The sequence below is a fragment of the Corythoichthys intestinalis genome, chromosome 11 (assembly GCF_030265065.1).
Source record: "Corythoichthys intestinalis isolate RoL2023-P3 chromosome 11, ASM3026506v1, whole genome shotgun sequence".
Classification (NCBI taxonomy): Eukaryota; Metazoa; Chordata; class Actinopteri; order Syngnathiformes; family Syngnathidae; genus Corythoichthys; species Corythoichthys intestinalis.
In genome coordinates, this window is record NC_080405.1 from 38,015,482 (window position 1) to 38,035,050 (window position 19,569).

At 38.5% G+C, this 19,569-nt stretch overlaps 1 protein-coding gene across 2 annotated transcripts in view; it reads left to right on the forward strand.

Moving 5' to 3' along the window:
* Positions 1 to 19,569, forward strand: part of pdlim7 (PDZ and LIM domain 7) — a 104,405-nt gene that overhangs the window by 35,855 nt on the left and 48,981 nt on the right. For both annotated transcript variants that reach the window (XM_057851234.1, XM_057851235.1), the window contains exons 3-5: positions 3,445 to 3,596; positions 12,161 to 12,188; positions 12,949 to 13,139. In XM_057851234.1, coding sequence (XP_057707217.1) covers positions 3,445 to 3,596; positions 12,161 to 12,188; positions 12,949 to 13,139 — 371 coding nt within the window. The remainder of the gene's footprint in view (positions 1 to 3,444; positions 3,597 to 12,160; positions 12,189 to 12,948; positions 13,140 to 19,569) is intronic.

The window sequence follows — 19,569 nt, forward strand, 5'->3', positions numbered from 1 at the left end:
TATGTTTAATGTGCAGAATCAAAGCAGCGAACCTGATAGCTTAGCTGAACATGGCAGAAAACTATTGATTGAACTGCTGAGTCCTCTGAGCTTCTGATGAGCCAACATTTGCAGGGATCCGTGACACCAGTGAGTAATCCTAATGGGGTTTTGCCTGAAATCCTGGTGCAGGCTTTCTTATCTGATGCCGCTTTGTACTTCACTTATCAGACCATTTGACACATGGATTGTGTTTCATTAAGCCACATGGCCAAGCTGACAGGGGTCACGCTAAACCTGATTTGCTATCTAGCCTCTTTGTATTAGCAGTTTTAGTGGAAATGGCAGGCAGGGCAGTTTTACTACCATTATACGTCTTTTTCCCCTGTTTGTAACAAGACCTCATTGGTTTGACAGAACGTCTGTGCCGAGAGGATGATGTCACTATTTTGTCAGTGAAACTGGTCAGACTTACCTGTCTGACTTAACAGTACATTGCCGTTTCAGTAATGCAATTGTATGAGGCATGGGGTGACTGTAGGAGGCTTTCAAGAGCTGCTTTCATCATCTGTCGTCACATCTGCATTGAATCATGTGATGAGTGATGACATCATGGTGCCCTTTTCCCTCGAAGTGCTGAGTGATATATCTCTTGGCTTGTCTGACTGTACACACTTCCCACGAGTTGGTTATTAGGTGGTATTAACAGCCATTGTATCACTGTCAGAATTCATATTCGGAAAATGGTTTATAATTTAAAGAAACACTATTTTTCAGTTTGGGTCAATTTTAGTGATGCCGGTGGACAAAAACGGTAGCATTTTGCTTTAACTCATTCACTCCCAGCCATTTTCACCGGAGCAAGGCCCTTCGCTCCCGGCCGTTTTACTGGATTTTGACTGATTTTGCAAGGCCCACAGAAAATTCTGTTCTATTGCTATATAAACATGGAACCCACCAAAAGAAAGATTAGACTCTCTTCTTTCAGCAGGAAAAGTTAGTTCATATCTTTTTCCATTCTTTAGAAATCAGCATTAAAAAAAAGCTTTGTTTGAGCAATTTTCCAATTTCTGATGAAAAAACAGACAAATTGCGCATTTTGTAAAAGCATACATTTCAAACATAACTTTGACTTTAACACAGCTATTTTTCGCTTTTGTGACATCCCAGACATCTGAATAATGTTTTCACAATTTATTTACACATATCTAAACTATTGAACTGTTGAACTATTTCCGCACATAACAACGGCGAAGGCTCTCGGCTGCTCTCGGTTGAATGAGGTGGCTCCCAGTAATCTGATGAGTCCGGATCAAGATCGGTCTCACTTTTTTCATCATCTTCATCATTTTCATCGTTGGTTTCAACCTCTGGCTCAGGAGTAACGCAACGTGAGCTCCGCAGAACGCGTGTGGAACATGATGCTGTTGTGGCCGTCACCGTCTCTCTCGTCAAGATAGATTTTTTTGAACCCTTCTTTGACGATGGTTTCGTTTTCTTTTCAAAACACTCCTCCAGTGTCGTTTGCCTTTTTTTTTGTCTGTTTTGTTCCTGTGCCATCTTTGCAGAATTTGCGTGAAAGCGTTCGCATCGACTTCCGCCTTTATAATGAATGGGGAAAGGGGGACGTGACGTATGCCGTCAAGCAGTCTGTACATTTGTAGTTTTTTTGTTTGGCAGAGTTTCTGCCACCCTCCTCAAAGTTAGTTAGTGCCGGTGAAAGCGATACAGACCCCCTCAAGATATAAAAGAAGTGTCATTCAACTAGTTGTCAGTGGACATATTATCACAAATGTTATGAAAATATTTTGTAAAAAACAGCAGATGGTTTACTTGACACATTGTAATAGAGGCTTAAAAGGCAAGGATTTGGAATTGACTTATCCTCAGTTTTTATTCTTAAATATAGATATTTATATTTCTTACCTTACCTATTAGAGGTGTGCGAAATTTCCAATTCATAGATTACTTGTGATTCGGCCGTGGAAGATTCGAAAACGATTCACAAACATCCAAATTCCGATTATTAAAATATGCCAAGTAAAACGGAACTAAAACACACGTCTTCGGGACGCAATGAGGAACGGACCGAGAGTAATCATCATGTTTGTCATTACCCAGTTAATGACAATGCTCAACTCACGGCTGTGGCTCAAATCATACCGCTAGATAAAAAAAGAAAAAAAAAATACCTGACTGCTGCCGACCACAGCTACAAACTACGCCCACATAATGCTACTTAGATATCACATGTATAAAGAACTAGATGCGAAATGACAGACTCAGCGGCGTTAGGAGCACATGTATAGAAAACGAGATGCGAAATGACAGACTTGCCGGCGTTAGTAAACAGCCGCCACCTTAAAGCAGAGGACCTCCCTGGAAGGTTGTTGTACCGAACCTTCCAAACGAACCTAATAAATTCTTATCTAAAATAGTCCTAAATCGGAAAAATCTTGAATTGAATCTATCTTTAAATGATGAAAAAGTTTTAAAACTTTCACATGTTAAAAGTAGACGGAAGAGAAATTATGGAATAACAGGAACAATTTTAACAACTTTAACGGTTGATTCACAACATTAAATTAAAATGAATGTAGTTTAAAACTGCTGATACAGAATGGGGACTTGAGTATTATATTTACTGTTTTGAACTGTTAACTTGAAACTGAAATAGTCATTTATTTAAGCCTGAGAGGATTTTGGTACAATTTTTGTAACTAATGTACGAAACATTAAAAGCAGCTAATAGCTGGGCGGGGGGGGGTATCAATAATAATAATAATAATAATAATAATAATAATCAAATCGTTAGGTGCCCAAAGATTCCCACCTCTATTACCTATACACGTAAATTTCTACCCTAACCCTATTAAGAACATTTCACTTTTCATTGTGAAAATGAATAGGGTTTATGTGAAAACAGACATGGTCAATGAAGGACTTCAGTACTACAATCTCATTAAAACGTGCTTTTGCTGTGTTTGGTACAACTCATTTTGCAGAAAAGTATGAATTTACTGTCTTCATCAGAAGCTGCATTTCCATTAAACCTAGTCATTCATAAAACTGAAATTTCACAATGAAACACTGGCCATGGAAATGCTTTTAAAATGAAATATGGCAAAAAATGACTTTCATGAGGTGGTCTGCTCACGTGACTATAAAATGGAGGACATACCCAGTCACATGATCACCTCTCCACATGTAACAGGTTGTGGGCGTCTATCTTTCTTCAGTGAAATCTTGCGGAATGGAACTTTACGAAAGTTACGAGGCTTTTTCAAAAAGCAACCTTTAACGGAAAGAGGCTTAAGCGCTTACGTTTTTGAAATACTGCTTTTATTTTGTGAAAACTGTAATGGAAACACAGGTTTTGTCTCAAACCACAAACCTTAAGTAGCACAAATTCAGGTCCTAAATAAGTGTATTTTTAACCTTTTCCCTCCTGTGTTCTCTTTACAGCTGACTCCAGGTGGGAAGGCAGCTCAGGCTGGCGTCGGGGTCGGAGACTGGGTGGTCTCAATTGATGACCTAAACTCGGTGGATTTGACCCATGTGGAAGCCCAAAACAAGATCAGAGCAGCGTCAGACTCCCTAACGCTCACTCTTAACAGGCAAGTCAGTTTTTGGCGTGCAGTGTAATCTTGTTGCCCCTAAAATATGTAGCAATATGTTAACGAAACACTCCAGACCAAAAAAATATGTGTTTACATTAGGGCTGTCAAACGATTAAAATTTTTAATCGAGTTAATCACAGCTCAAAAATTAATTAATCGTAATTAATCGCAATTCAAACCATTTATAAAATATGCCATATTTTTCTGTAAGGTATTATTGGAATGAAAAGATAAGACACAAGACGGATATATACATTCAACATACTGTACATAAGTACGTATTTGTTTATTATAACAATAAATCAACAAGATGGCATTAACATTCTGTTAAAGCGATCCATGGATAGAAAGAGTTGTAGTTCTTAAAAGATAAATGTTAGAACAAGTTATAGAAATTTTATATTAAAACCCCTCTTAATGTTTTCGTTTTAATAAAATTTGTAAAATTTTCAATCAAAAAATAAACTAGTAGCTCGCCATTGTTGATGTCAATAATTACACAATGCTCATAAAAATCAGTCGCACCAAAGCGACAGCAGAGGGAGACAAAAAACACAAGTAACAATTGGACATGACACTGTGACGTCATTTTAATCTGTTTGAGCGGGGCATGTGCGTTAATTGCGTCAAATATTTTAAAGTGATTAATTAAAAAAATTAATTACCGCCCGTTAACGCGATAATTTTGACAGCCCTAGTTTACATAGATAATAATACGTAGCTATTTAATTAACAATGAATGTTTTTGATAAGGGTGTAGCTTGCAAGTTGGTCCTCAGGTGGACATATTGGCATTTGTCCTTAGGAGCGCCACTACATAAAAATCTACAGTATATAGATTAATGCACTTTGTTGAAGACCTTGAGCCAGAAAATGTTTTTATGTTTTCAGTTATTTTAATTAAAAGTGGTTGACCTTCATCCAAGCATGCACTTAACAATTAACTATAGAAATTCTGCCAAGAGTTCTGGACTGATAAAGTGTCTGTTCAGAGTGCAAAGCAAAAAATATTCATTGGGCGCTTAATTAAAAGGGAAAAGGAGACCACCCACCCAAAGGAAGATGGACTATTTTCAGGGCTGGATAATAGTATTGACTTGTCACGTCATAAACATGATCTGGGGTACTGTCAGGAGACTCATTTAGATTTTGTGATCCCTCATAAGTTGAGATGCTGTGATCACAGCTGTTGCTCAACCCATTTTCCAGCTCTCTTTGGGTTTGCCTGCCAACACCCTGATATGTTCTGACAAATCTTTCACAATGTTGCCCTTTGATTTTCTCAATAGTGTAGCCCAAACATCAAGTAGCTTTTAGTGTTCTATATTTGTGCATATACTTCAGATCGCAAATTCAGCCATAAGGGCAAAAAAATTAACAAATTAATCCATCCAAGGGTCAGACTCATAAAATATTTTTAGGTTTATGGAAGTTAACTGCTGCGTATTAAACTCAAGTGCATAAAAACTCATCTACATGGAATTGGCGCATAGTATTTCAGGAAGTTTGAGATGATGACTTCATGTACTGCACCTTTTTAACTCATTCACTCCCAGCCGTTTTCACCGGAGCAAGGCCCTTCGCTCCCGGCCGTTTTACTGGATTTTGACTGATTTTGCAAGGCCCACAGAAAATTCTATTCTATTGCTATATAAACATGGAACCCACCAAAAGAAAAATTAGACTCTCTTCTTTCAGCAGGAAAAAAAGTAAGTTCATATCTTTTTCCATTCTTTAGAAATCAGCATTAGAAAATAGCATAGTTTCAACAATTTTCCAATTTCTGATGAAAAAACAGAAATTGAGCTTTTTGTGAAAGCATACATTTCAAACATAACTTTTACACAGCTATTTTTTGCTTTAGTTACATCCCAAACATCTGAATAATGTTTTCCTTTTACAAAATAACATAGACAACAAGACAAATAGAGCTTTTGATAGCAAAGTAAAAATTTATTTACACATAACTAACTGAGATGACGCTGTTGTGGCCGCGACGGCCGGGTTAACTTTTCCCTCATTACCGCCTGTCGCATAAAGATGGATTTTTTTGAGTCTCTCACGGGGTCTGCTCGGCGAGCAGGACAGACTCAACGGCATTGTCCGCTGCACTGGTGGTCCCGGTCGTTCTGCTAGGTCGTCCAACGCCTGGCATCCCGGCGTCCTCTCAGTTGTTCTGCTCGGTCTTCCGCCACCTGGCATCCTTCCGCCGGCACCACGGCCGTGCGGCCTTGCAGTTCGTTGCCGTTGAATCGGGTTGCGGGTCTTACCAAATGCGCTACTGCCCTCCAGTGGCCAGTTTTATTGCTTTAAAATAGATTTTCAGCTTTGTGCTTTGAAGCTCAGTTGAATCAGAACCCAGAGATGTCGCTTATGAAAAAAAAAACGTAAAAGACGTATAAATACGTTTTTGGGACACTGAAGCAATTAAAAATAGAACGTATTTTTGGGACAGATGAGTTAATAGACATAACAGTGATTCAAAGCAACACTAGGTAACTTTTCAACCTTTATAAAATATTTTCATAACATTTGTGATGATATGTCAACTGACAACTAGTTGAATGACACCTGTTTTACATCTTGAGGGGGTGTGTATTGCTTTCACCGGCACTAATTAATTTTGAGGAGGGTGGCAGGAACCCTGCAACACAAAAAAAAACTACAAATGTGCTGACTGCTTTGCAGCATACGTCACTTCCCCCTTTCCCCATTCATTATAAAGACGGAAGTCGATGTTAAAGATGGCAGAGCAACAAAAGAGACAAAAAGTTTTGTCTGAGGAGGAAAAAGAAAGGGAGTCTACCATGATATAAAGAATAAACATTTGCCCGCCTTTCACTCACTGGTGTGGACGCCACCCCCCCTCCCCCACCCAACCGAACTCATCAGTGCTGACGAGTTCTAGTGGGGTGGGGGGTTTAGCCACACTAAGCCACACCGTTGCTAACGTCATATGCTATTGTTTAGCCACATCTGGATTCATTACCATATTACTTTTCATCCTTCACACAGCCGCTATAAAAAGAAATGTTGTTTAATCCATCTGCAGGTGACCATCATGATTTTACGACACTATGCCGGTGTGCGCCGGTCCTCATGGGAAACGCAGCGCTGTTCCTCTTGGGACACATATCTTCCTCAAGGCAAAACGTTACCGCATTTGTCCACCGGCGTCGCTCAGTCGACCAAAACTGAAAAGTTACGTTAAGTTGTTTTAATTAAAAAAAAAACATTTTGTCATAAGGGTGCACTGATCACAATTTCCGAGCTGATCGCTGAACACCTATTTTTGAAAAGCCTAATCTGCCAATCTTGATTTTTGCCGATCCCAATTCGTAATACCGGTAATTGAAAACTTTTTTAAATACTTCCTTTCTAAACTGCTAAGTTCTAATTTCCTTTCCAAAAAACAAAAAAACAAAAAAAAAACATCAGTACTTTGCTTTCTGTGAAATGAGAATTACAAGGTTAAAGGAAATTGATACATTTTTTTTTAGAGAAGAAAACTACTAAATTATATCAGGTGTCTAAGTCTCTTTTTTTGGGCATTTTAATACTTTTTATTGCTGGAACAGAAATGTGAGCCAAATGTGAATATTCACAAAACTACCGGTACAACGGCCACAAAACTATCACCATACAGTGACTGTATGGAACGTCAATACAAATTTCACTTCTTCCTTGAGTGGCACACGTTACAATTGTAAACATTATGTTGGGTCTGTGAAAGTATGAAAACACCCAACAAGTGCACTTATATCCTCATTAATGGGCACGAATGTCCGTAACCGAATGCTAGTAGGCTAAAGAGGCTAATTGACGCTAGACAAGATTGGCGGAGAAGAGCGATTATAAAGTATTTTTAGTGATCGACCAAATGTATTAAATCACCCTCAATTGATTATGGTACCTTTAGAAATTACAGTTTGAGCATGGAAATTACATACAAACAATAAATGAAGCTTGTATTGCGGTACCTAAAACTCAGGACAGAGATGTCTACAGCGCCTTAAGCATGAAGCTACCATTTCTTCACCAGATCAAATGCTTTGTCTTGTGAGATATGTTGAGGTCATGTACAAAAGGATTTTTCCCCGTTTTGGAAAAAGGCTGCAATATAAAATGGGTAAAAAGAGAAGTTTTCTGAATACTGATTCACTTTAAATGTAGGCAAAGATTGAGTGGAGAACCAGACGAGCAGTAATGCCTTTTTGTTAAAGTAGGCTCAGGGTTCATGCTTGTTGAGATGCAGCCAGCAATGCAAAGATCCAGCCTGTTAAATCAACATCTTGCCCTCCACTATTGATGTTGCTATTAAAAAGGAAGACAGGCAAATGTTCCTGAAACATGTCCAAGAGCGAAATTGTTGCCAGTTGTTTTTGCTTGTATATTGGCAGTCATCCACGCCGTTCTTTTGTGTGTTGAGAGAACGGCAGCTGCACACTGATGAGAGATGAGGGCTTGTATTTGCTTAGTTTTATTTCACTGATTCTTTTTTTTTTCTTCTTGATTTTGATTTCCTCCCTTTATTCTATTTAAAAAATAAAAAGTTTATTCAATTAACTCAATGACTACCATTTATTCGCTGCTAGCCTCTCCCAGTCAAAATGAATTAGATGTCTATCTCCGTCAATGCAATGGAAAGATGATGATTTACTTAGTATTGTCAATATTTTTTATGTTTACATGGATTTTCTTTAGAAAAATAGGTGTACAGTGCTCTTACTAGGTGCATTTATATTTGACAGTACAAGTACAATTATGAAAAATCACAAATATTCAACTTCTTTAACTCACTTGCTCCCCAAAACATATAAATACGTTCTATTTTTAATTGTTTCAGTGTCCTAAAGACGTATTCATACGTCTTTTACAATTTTTTTCACAAGAGACATCTCTAGGTTCTAATGCAACTTAGCTCCAAAGCACAATGCTGAAAATCCATTTTAAAGCAATAAAACTGGCCACTGGAGGGCAGTAGCGCATTTGGTAAGACCCGCAACCCGATTCAACGGAACGAACGGCCGAGCCGCACGGCCGGGGCGCCGGCGGAAGACGACCGAATGGACATCCAGGAAGCCAGGCGACGGACGACCGAGCAGAACAACCGGGAGGATGCCCGGGATGCCAGGCATTGGACGACCGAGCAGAATGATCGGGACCACCAGTGCAGCATACATGCCGTTGAGTCTGTGCTGCTTGCCGAGCAGAGCCCGCTCCACCGTGCTCGGCCGCTCGCGTCCCCCGCACTCTCCATTGTCCCGCGACTCAGCCGTAAACGCGCACGGTCAAACCTGTTCCCTCGCAGGAACACAGGTTCCCCAGGCGAACTCCGCCATGAGGCAGTGGTCACCACAAAAGAAAGACTAAAAAAAATCCATCTTGATGAGATAGGTGGCGATGAGGGAAAAGTTTACCCCGGCTGTCGTGGCCACAACAGCATCATCTCTCAGTTCAATAGTTTAGTTATGTGTAAATAAATTGTTACTTTGCTGTCAAAAGCTCTATTTGTCTTGTTGTTTATGTTATTTTGTTGAAAGACAACATTATTCAGATGTTTGGGATGTCGCAAAGCAAAAAATAGCTGTGTTAAATTAAAGTCAAAATTATGTTTGAAATGTATGCTTTTACAAAAAGCTCAATTTCTGTTTTTTCATCAGAAATTGGAAAATTGCTCAAACTAAGCTATTTTCTAATGCTGATTTCTAAAGAATGGAAAAAGATATGAACTTTTTTTCCTGCTGAAAGAAGAGAGTCTAATCTTTCTTTTGGTGGGATCCATGTTTATATAGCAATAGAACATAATTGTCTGTGGGCCTTGCAGTATCAGTCAAAATCCAGTAAAATGGCCGGGAGCGAAGGGGGTTGCACCGGTGAAAATGCATGGGGGTGAATGAGTTAATGACTTGCCTCCTGTAATTAATTGTTTTATGAAACGAGGTCAAATGATCTCGTTGAGCACATTTGTTTCATCTCACGGGTCAAACTTGGTCCAAGCAAACTCATTCCCCTGAAAAACACAAATCATCTGCACATATTTTTCTCACTAGAGTTGAATAAAAACCTCAAGACAGCAGTGACACGTTTTTTCCACGATTAAAGCGTGGCTCATCAAATTGCGGGTTAGGAGTAGGACAGCCGGCGAGCTCCAACGCTATGAACGTCACATTGATTTGTCGTCATGTCGGTATCCTCTGCCCGCTACTCACTGTATCTGTTGTCATCCCGTCTTTAGCGCCTCTTTATCAGGGCTTGGACAGGCAGGCATAAGCGGTTATTCATCCCTCATTGTTGCAAGAAGCTGCTATTGTTTGTGTTTACAGCCCTGAACAATGTGGGTGACTTACATGCAAGTTCAATTTTGCTGTAACCTTTTATAGTTTTTGTGTCAGTGTCATACAATTGGATGAATTGACACATGTGGCACTCCACTCAGTAAAGGCAAGGCAGAAGTTGGCCTTCTGGGATCAAAACTTAAGATGTGTAGCGTGTTTCAATTGAGTAGATGATGTGGATGGCATTATCAAATTTAGCACACATCAAAGTTGCCTTTGGAAATTTTTTTCAGCTTAGATTTAAATAAATACATACAGTATACATTTAAAAACGTTAAAAAACAAACTTTAATGAACAGAAATATATATGTATGTCATGTATTTTATACATAAAGTAAAGGAAAAAAAGGTTTAAAAATTCTCGCTATATTAGTTTGAGTTGGTAAAAAGTTAATAATACCTGAAAAATGTAGTCAGCGTAGCGTATCCCTATTAAAGTTAGCCTAATGCTATCAATTAGTTTGCTCACATTAGCAATACTGAGTTGGAATGGTGTCAAAACAACTTAAACAAACGATAAGTTGCATCACGTGGGTCATCAATCTCTTATGAACGTCTTTTTAACTTAAACTGTATGGAAATGAAGAGTGCAGAGTTAGCCGATATTCTCCCAAACAATAGGGGGCAGTGAAAAGTCTCTACACCAGACAAACAACATTACGTTGTAACAGAAGAAGACACCTACAACCGCCCACTCAGCCAGCTCGCCGCCAAATGTCTGTGGAAACGTCTGTGTGGTTTAAAATTGTCAGCAGATACCAGACTTTAAGCCACACCCAGTAGACCAGGGGTGTCCAAACGTTTTGCAAAGGGGGCCAGATTTGGTGGGGTAAAAATGTGTGGGGCTGACCTTTGCTGACGTCCTTTATGTAGAAAAATATATTTAAGCAAATTTTAGCAAGTCATTCTGTGTGTCACATTTGCTTTATTATTTGTTTCAACTAATAATTTCAACAATCTCGCAACTAGCCTTTGTGGCAATCTCGTTCGACTCTCGGGCTCTTGTGAAATACTGCTGCTGTAAAATTAAACTAGCTTTAAGTTGCTTCAGTTTCTCACTACGTATCTTCCATGTAATCTTGTCATACACGTCAGCGTGTATTGTTTGGTAATATCGCCTCACATTGAACTCTTTAAAAACAACGTCTGTCTCTTTGCAAACGAGGCTGACACAGTTGTTGCGTATTTTAGTGAAGAATTAGTCCAATTTCCCCCTATCCTCGAAGCGGATTTTTTTTTGTTGATTGTCGCCATTTTAGAAAATTGGGCGTAAAGGGTCACACGGGGTAATGTTGCATAGAGTGCAGCTGCCTTTTAGTGGATAAATGAGGAGCAGCATTTAGTGTGTAAGCTACTTCATATGCTGGTAGCAGTACTGCTGACTAATTTATTAAGTCTGTGTGCGGGCCAGACTTTATTGATTTTATGACAGAGGCTGGGGGCCGGATGAAATTTGACCACGGGCCGCATTAGGCCCCCGGGCCGGACTTTGGACATGTCTGCAGTAAACTATAAACCACACTAAGACTGCAACAACTAATCGAATAAATCGATTAATAAATTAGTTGCAAACAAATTTAATAATTGATTTTTGCCGGCAGCTAAGAGCAGTCCCGTTCAGGTCCTTGTTTTTGTGTAATATGGGGGTGCGCGCTAGTGATTGGAACAAGAGAGAAAGAGTTAACTGCTACACTCAGGTTGGGTTGCTGAATCAATAATATTACGAATGTCGAGAGTTAGATTGTCTTGTGTGTTGTTTGTGCCTCAGTCAGAGGTGAGTAAATGAAGCCAATTGTATTGTTTGTATTCTTTGTCAATGCGACGTTCCTTGTTAGCAGGGAGCGCTAAGCTAGTTAGCGAATATGCTAATCCGTGTCTTTAGTGTTTATTTGTATTGTGTTTTGGAGAAGCATATTAGCGCTTGAGTTATTGTTAGAAGGAAACAGTCATCCATTTTGTCTGCATTGTTACTTACAACATTCCTAAAACAACTTCAAGTAAAATTGTGAAGGTAATTGTAAAAAGTGATTAATCGTTTAATTAACCGTCCGGGTATAAAAATAATCGTTAGTTGCTACCCTAAACCGCACCCACCAAATTTCACAAGATCGTGTGTTGGATTTCGTTGCATTTCATTGAAGAATTTAACAGAATTGCTGTGTTTTATGAAGATATCTTGTATGGAATATTAACCTAACTTATGTTCCCATGGTTTCTCCGCAGAGCTGTCAAAGTTGATGGCGAGCAGAAGGTAAGCATGTATTCATCTCAGCCGTTTTCACTCTGAATGTGCACAAGCGATTTGGAACATACTAAACTGCCTTGATTGAGATTTTCTGTAATTGCTGCTCACATTTAACTTGAGCTGTTTGTTGTGTCACTTTGGCTTTGAAGTAATGTGATTGGCCTGACTCACCTGTCAAGCTCTGACAGAGTCCAGAGGCTGCGCATTAGCGAAGCATCAGTGCGCCACTGAATCACTTTGCCGGATAGAGTGGCGTGAACCATGCTTTGGAATTTCCTGTCTTTTATTTTTTGTGCAATGCCTCACATATCCCCTGACAGCCGACTGAAAGTGATTGTGACACATTTAGTTTTGCCGACACGACTCTTAAGAGCCACTTGGCCTGCTGATTACAGTTTGAAAAGCACAGTGGTGTCATGAACTGCCTTGTGCTCCGCTCTGTTATTAGAACAGCAGCTGGGATGTGATACTTCCACAAAGTCAATTCTGCATTTTAGTGGCTGTCCTTTTCAGTCCGTGTAGAACGCTTACTGCAAAATCTATTTTATGTGTGACAATTTCTCAAGTTGAGCACTTTCGTTTTATCATTTTAAGAGGATATACTGGCAACACAAATAAATAGTGCACAGGAAAAAAAAATCCTGCAGGCTTTGAGTCGTAGTTTTCAAATAAACTTGGGTAAAATAAATGATTTATTTTTGCTTGTCAAATGTCTCACTGCATGTGGTTTGCTTTGCTGCATTGTCTCTCTCTCACCACCACGTAGGACTCACGCGCTGAGGCTAATGTACAGCCAAAGTACTCCTTTGCCCCCAGCACCACCATTAACAAGATGGCGAGGCCTTTCTCAGCAGGGGGTGCTAGTGCAGGACCTGTCATAAAACCTGTGGCCTACTCACCTAAGCTTAACACACCTCACTCTCAGGGGCGTGCCAATGTGCTGCAACCACAGAACGGGTAGGTGCAGCTACAGACAATCTTTGACATCTTGTCAGAATGTCCACAAAACATCCAGCTCCAGAATTTAATCTCAGTTATCGTTTGCCTCTCTTGGCCTGATATGAAACTCATTTCCTGGAATTGGTTAAGAAATACACCATAAACAACTTTAATGGGCCTCTTATGTGTCTTAGAATTTTATGTTTTTGCACAGAACTTAACTGAAGCATGACGTTGTCAAAAAATGTCAATTTTCATTACAGTTCTTGCAGATTTATTATTAGTTTTAAACAATAATTATAAGAATGTAATAAGTAAAGTTGGCCCAACTGCAATTACGTCACACAATAAAACTGTTGCTGACTCCAACAATGTCCTTAAGAGGAATGGGGTTGCATAGTGTCTGCCCCATTAAAATATTTTTCTAATACCGTATTGTTTGGACTATAAGTCGCAACTATGTGTTACACCAGCCCAAAAATGCATAATGAAGAAGAAAAAAAATGTATGCATACCTGTCAACCCGAGGTTGTTGGCAATTGTACAAATAGTGACGTATGCCCTTACAAATTGGTGACTAATCTATCGTTGTATATAGTGTGCAATATGAAACAATAATAAAACTCAATTTTTAAAATAACATTAATTGATTGGTAATATTGTAACATATGACCCGGTGCAATCAAAGAACAATCATATCTTCAGCTACATCATGATTACTAAAATTTAACAGTGACTTTTGTTATAATTGTATGTAGCACTTTTGGCAATTTCTATGTCCTTCGATGGCTGCACTTAATGGCACTAGGGCTCGCAATTCAGTTTGATTTGAAGGGAGTTCGTTAGTGTGTCAAATTATAAATGAAAAAGATCAATTTATAAAATTAACTTACCGATGCAATCTTTGAGTCAGGGAACATTTCTTTAGCTAATTCTGAGAAGTGATCAGCAATAGTTGCAGGCAAATTGTGTTTGGTAACAAATTGGCAGAATAAAATCCCCGCTTTTGTCACTTTTCATTCTACAGACTTCATCTTTATGACGAGTGTTGTTAATCTTACTTTTACAAAGTAATTAATTATTTACAAATTAATTCTCCTAAAAAGTAATTGAGTTAGTGACTCAGTTACCTGAATGTAAGGGTAATTAGTTACTTGGCAAAGTAACTTGTGTCACTATTATTGGTTTCTTTTTTCACCCCCCCCCCCCCCCCCCAAAAAAAAAAAAAAAAAAAAAAAAAAAAAGCATAGGAACCTTTGCTATGTTTGGAAGTCATTTAAATGTTTTGAATCAACTGTTAAAGTTGTTGAAATTGCTCCTGTTTTTGCATTAGTTCCCTTCTGTCTACTTTCGACATGTGAAAGTTTTAAAACTGTTTCATCATTTAAAGGAGTAATTTAGGAGTATTTTAGATAAAAAGTTACTTAGGATCGCTGGGAAGGTTCACTACAACAGAGCCTTTCTGAGAAGTCTACTGCTTTAAAACGGCGGCTGTTTGCTAACGCCGCCGAGTCTGTCATTTCGCATGTAGTTCTATATACAGTACATGTGATATCTAGGCGTAGATTGTAGGCTGTCGGCTACAGTCAGAAAATATTGGAGCCACCTAGCCTAGCATCGCGTTTGCTACAGCGTCACAACAAACACTCTTCCCTCTCCGTGTGTCTGACTTTTCTCGCGTCATTCAACCAACGTAGTAACGCATAGTAACGCAAATTGTCTCATTGCCGAAACGGTGACAAAATCCGAACAGAGGAAAAAAAACGTAATGCACGAAAAACGTACAGATTTTGAACGTACGAAACCTTGGCATAATTATTGACTCAGACCTCAAATTTGACAGCCATCTAAAGTCCGTCACTAAATCTGCTTATTACCACCTATAAAATATAGGCAGAATTAAGGGGCTTCTGACTCAACAAGACATGGAAAAACTTATGCATGCATTCATTTTCAGCAGATTGGACTATTGCAACAGTATATTTACAGGTCTTGATAAAAAATCAGTGAGGAAGCTGCAGCTAGTACAGAATGCTGCAGCCAGAGTCCTCACAAATACAAGGAAACTGGACCACATTACACCGGTTTTGAAATCTTCACACTGGCTTCCAGTGAGTCAAAGGATTCATTCTTTCATTCATTCATTTTCCATGCCGCTTTTCCTCACGAGGGTCACGGAGGTGCCGGAGCCTATCCCAGCTAACTACGGGCAGTAGGCAGGGGACACCCTGAACTGGTTGCCAGCCAATCGCAGGGCACAAGGAGACATACAACCATTCACGCACACACTCATACCTACGGACAATTTAGAGTGTTCAATCAGCCTACCATGCATGTTTTTGGGATGTGGGAGGAAACCGGAGTTCCCGGAGGAAACCCACGCAGGCACGGGGAGAACATGCAAACTCCACACAGGAAGGCCGAAGCCCGGGATTGAACCCTTGATCTCACAACTGTGAGGCAGACGTGCTAACCACTCAGCCACCGTGCCGCCGAGTCAAAGGATAGACTATAAAATACTACGGCTTGTCTACAAAACTCTTAATGGCCTTGGACCAAAATACATGCTTGATTTGTTAGATTCCTATGAAACATCTAGACCCCTAAGGTCGTCTGGAAACGGTCTCCTGTATTATTATTATTATTATTATGCTCCTCACCTCTGGAACAAGTTACCTGAAGGTCTGAAGTATGCTCAAATTGTTAGCTCCTTTAAATCAGGGCTAAAAACGCTTTTGTTTAGCACTGCATATCCATAACTGTCTATATATTTCAATCTATTTGCTTTCTATTTCTCTTGTGCTTATCTCCATTGCTGATTTCAATTATTATTATTATTATTAGTAGTAGTAGTAGTAGTTTTTTTTAATTTTTATTTTATTGTTTTAAATTTTTAAAATTATTATTTTTTTTTATTCTATTCGTGATTAAATGCGATTTTTATGTATAATTTTATTTCCTATTTCGATTGTCTTTGTTTTTACGTTCTATTGATTTTAATGTGATTTTTATGATCTTCATGTGATGTAAAGCACTTTGAATCGCCTTGTCTTGAATTGTGCTATATATATAAATTTGCATTGCCTTGCCTAATGATACTACTACATACTACTACTACTGATAATAATTGAAATCAGCAATGGAGATAAAGCAGAAGAGGAATAGAAAGCAAATAGATTGAAATATATAGACAATGATGGATATGCAGTGCTAAACAAAAACATTTTTAGCCCTGATTTAAAGGAGCTAACAGTTTGAGCATACTTCAGACCTTCAGGTAACTTGTTCCAGAGGTGAGGAGCATTATAACTAAATGCTGCCTCACCCTGCTTGGTTCTTGTTCTTGGAACATACAGGAGACCGGTTCCAGATAGCCTTAGGGGTCTAGATGTTTCATAGGAATCTAACAAATCAACCATGTATTTTGGTCCAAGGCCATTAAGTGTTTTGTAGACGAGCAGCAGTATTACAGTTGTTTTTAATATGTAGAAAGCACCAGTATGATATCACAGTTACACCTATCTAGTTGCTGTATTTTGGGTTATAGTAACTTTGTATCTGCACTAGTGGAGGATGTGTCGTTTTGCTTTATTTAAATAGCCCCACTGATAAATTCTGCTGAGTTGCACACAACTTTGGAACCTTGGTGCTGGATTATTTAAACAGTCTGTCTCACTGGATTGCCCCACATGGTTGGTTGATGCTTGGCAGAGTTGCATTCCTTTGGCCTCAGCGCATCATGGTAACAATGTTACTAGATTTGATGAAGACATCACGGGATCTGTCTAAACTTGAACCAATTTGGATGATAGCCTGTTATTCAAACATGTTCATTTTGTATATGGAGCACTCGGTTGTTGTTACAGACAGAATCGCAGAACAAGAAAACACAAGAGTGACTGCAGCACTGCAGAAAGCCAGTGTTTGGGCCAGCGCCAAAGCCATTTACATAACTCTTGAAAAGCATTTGCGTACGTGGCTGAGAGGATCGGAATGACGAATGTTTTGTGCCAAATCATTATGGCTCAGTGTGACAATAGGTAGACCTGACAGGCGCACAATGTTGTCTTTCTCTCACACAGCCCGCTGACAATAAAAGCATGCCTTTGCTTAACTCTTTGCATGTTTGCTGCATTCTGATAATGGTTCTGTTCATGCACAAATGTTCTTCCTACCACCCAAAACTGTCCTCTGACCACATTTGCTTTTTTTTGTTTCCTTTTTTCTTCCAACTGTGCAGATGGAGACTCTTGAAAAGTTAGTACATTTCCTTCTCTCTTTCTCTTTTTCTACTTTTCTTTTGCCTTGATCAGCTGCTTGAACCCTCAGAATCAAGAACCTGAATGTCTTGAAATGTTTCCTTCACTCTAATTTTTTAACCCTTTATGGGGCAAGTAAGTTGTTGGTAATTGATGAATTATGGTATGATTGATTAGGGTATTAATTTGATAATTTTGATGAAATGAAATAGTGAAAAGGAAAAAGTCATAGTTATGCACGCTCCTGTAAACTAGTCATAATTATATGAGTACAACAGCAGCAGTCTGAACCCGAATTGATTCTCATAAAATCACAACTTTCTTTAGTATAAATATGACTTTATTCGGTATTATCTTTTGCTTTAGGCTCATAATTCTGATGTTCTTGAATACATTTGCAATACTGATTTCATTTTCATAACATCCGTTTTCTTTTCAGCTTAGCTGTCCATTGTTATACAGGACAACAACCATAATAATAATCATAATGCTAAATGGCAATCCTGCTGACAGTTTTGAAATAAAACTAATTAAAATCATTTGAATAGAAAGACGTCTTTTACTGGAAGTCATTAGACTGTGTAGGTGTCCCTAATGTTTATTGCAGAATGAATGATTATGCAACGTACTTGGTCAATAAAGATAATTCTTAGTATTCAACGTGTATATTCTTCATTTGTGTCCTTGTTGGCTTTTTAATTATCCATTATACATACATAACAATCTCACAACAACCCAGCCAACAAAACTGTTAATGAATAGGACTTTTGAAATGAGGATGATCAGTCATTAAAAATTCAATTCCAAACTTTTCACAGAGTCAAGGGCATAGGTTTGCATAGGAACAGTAGGGACAAAACAGCACCAACTTTTCAGGATGCTCAATTGTCCCCACTAACTTTTAAGCAATCTTATTTTCGTTATATAATGACTTCAGTTATATAGGTCATTTAGATTGTCTTCCCATATGTTTTAATTAGGATTGTTCCGATCATGTTTTTTTTTGCTCCCGATCCGATTCCGATCGTTTTAGTTTGAGTATCTGCCGATCCCGATATTTCCTGATCCGATTGCTTTTTTTTGCTCCCGATTCAATTCCAATCATTCCCGATAATTTTTCCCGATCATATTCATTTTGGCAATGCATTAAGAAAAAAAATGAATAAAAGTCGGACGAATATATACATTCAACATACAGTACATAAGTACTGTATTTGTTTATTATGACCATAAATCCTCAAGATGGCATTTACATTATTAACATTCTTTCTGTGAGAGGGATCCACGGATAGAAAGACATGTAATTCTTAAAGGATAAATGTGACTTTGTATATTGTGACTAAATATTGCCATCTAGTGTATTTGTTGAGCTTTCAGTAAATAATACTGTAGCCATTTAACTGTTCTGCCCAAATGCATGATGGGAAGTGCAACCATGACTGTGCGTAGTGGCACCAATTGATATATCTTCACTCCGTTGGGAAATAACATAGGTGTTGAGAAAAAGATCAACTAACACCTTTCTTCCCCACATTGCTTTCCACGATATTTCTAATTGTTGAGAGAGGGATTTTAAGGCTTTAGCCAACTGAAATAGGCTCCAAAGACTGCCAAAATTCACTCTACTCATTTTACGCTGCCTTAGAGCTCTATATACTGTATAGGTAAAACGGCGCCATTATAGATTGAACACGACAATGCGTGAGTGGGTCGTGCAGCGCATGTGTTAATTGTGTTAAATATTTTAACGTGATTAATTAAAAAAAATGAATTACCGCCATTAACGCGATAAATTTGATGGCCCTACTTTAGCCAAAACTAAAGACTCTGGATGAGTGTAAGACATTGTGTCTGTAACGTTAAATACAATTAGAAAACGATTTAATTAAAAAAAAAAAAAAAAAGTATTTAAAAAGGCATGTCCGATATTTTTTTGCCGATTCCGATACTTTGAAAATGACGTGATCGGACCCGATCGGGATGCTGATCGATCGGGACATCTTTAGTTTTAATTGTTGTAAGAATCCCATTATTAAGTTATTTTATGTTCAGACTTACATGTACCTCTTTTCACTTGCACACATTAGATATTATAGATATTAGATGTTTTTTTTCAGCCAGCAGCAGCCACTGTAAGAAATATAAAAATATGTCAATGTTGTGGAAGTGGGGAACGCACCACTTATTTT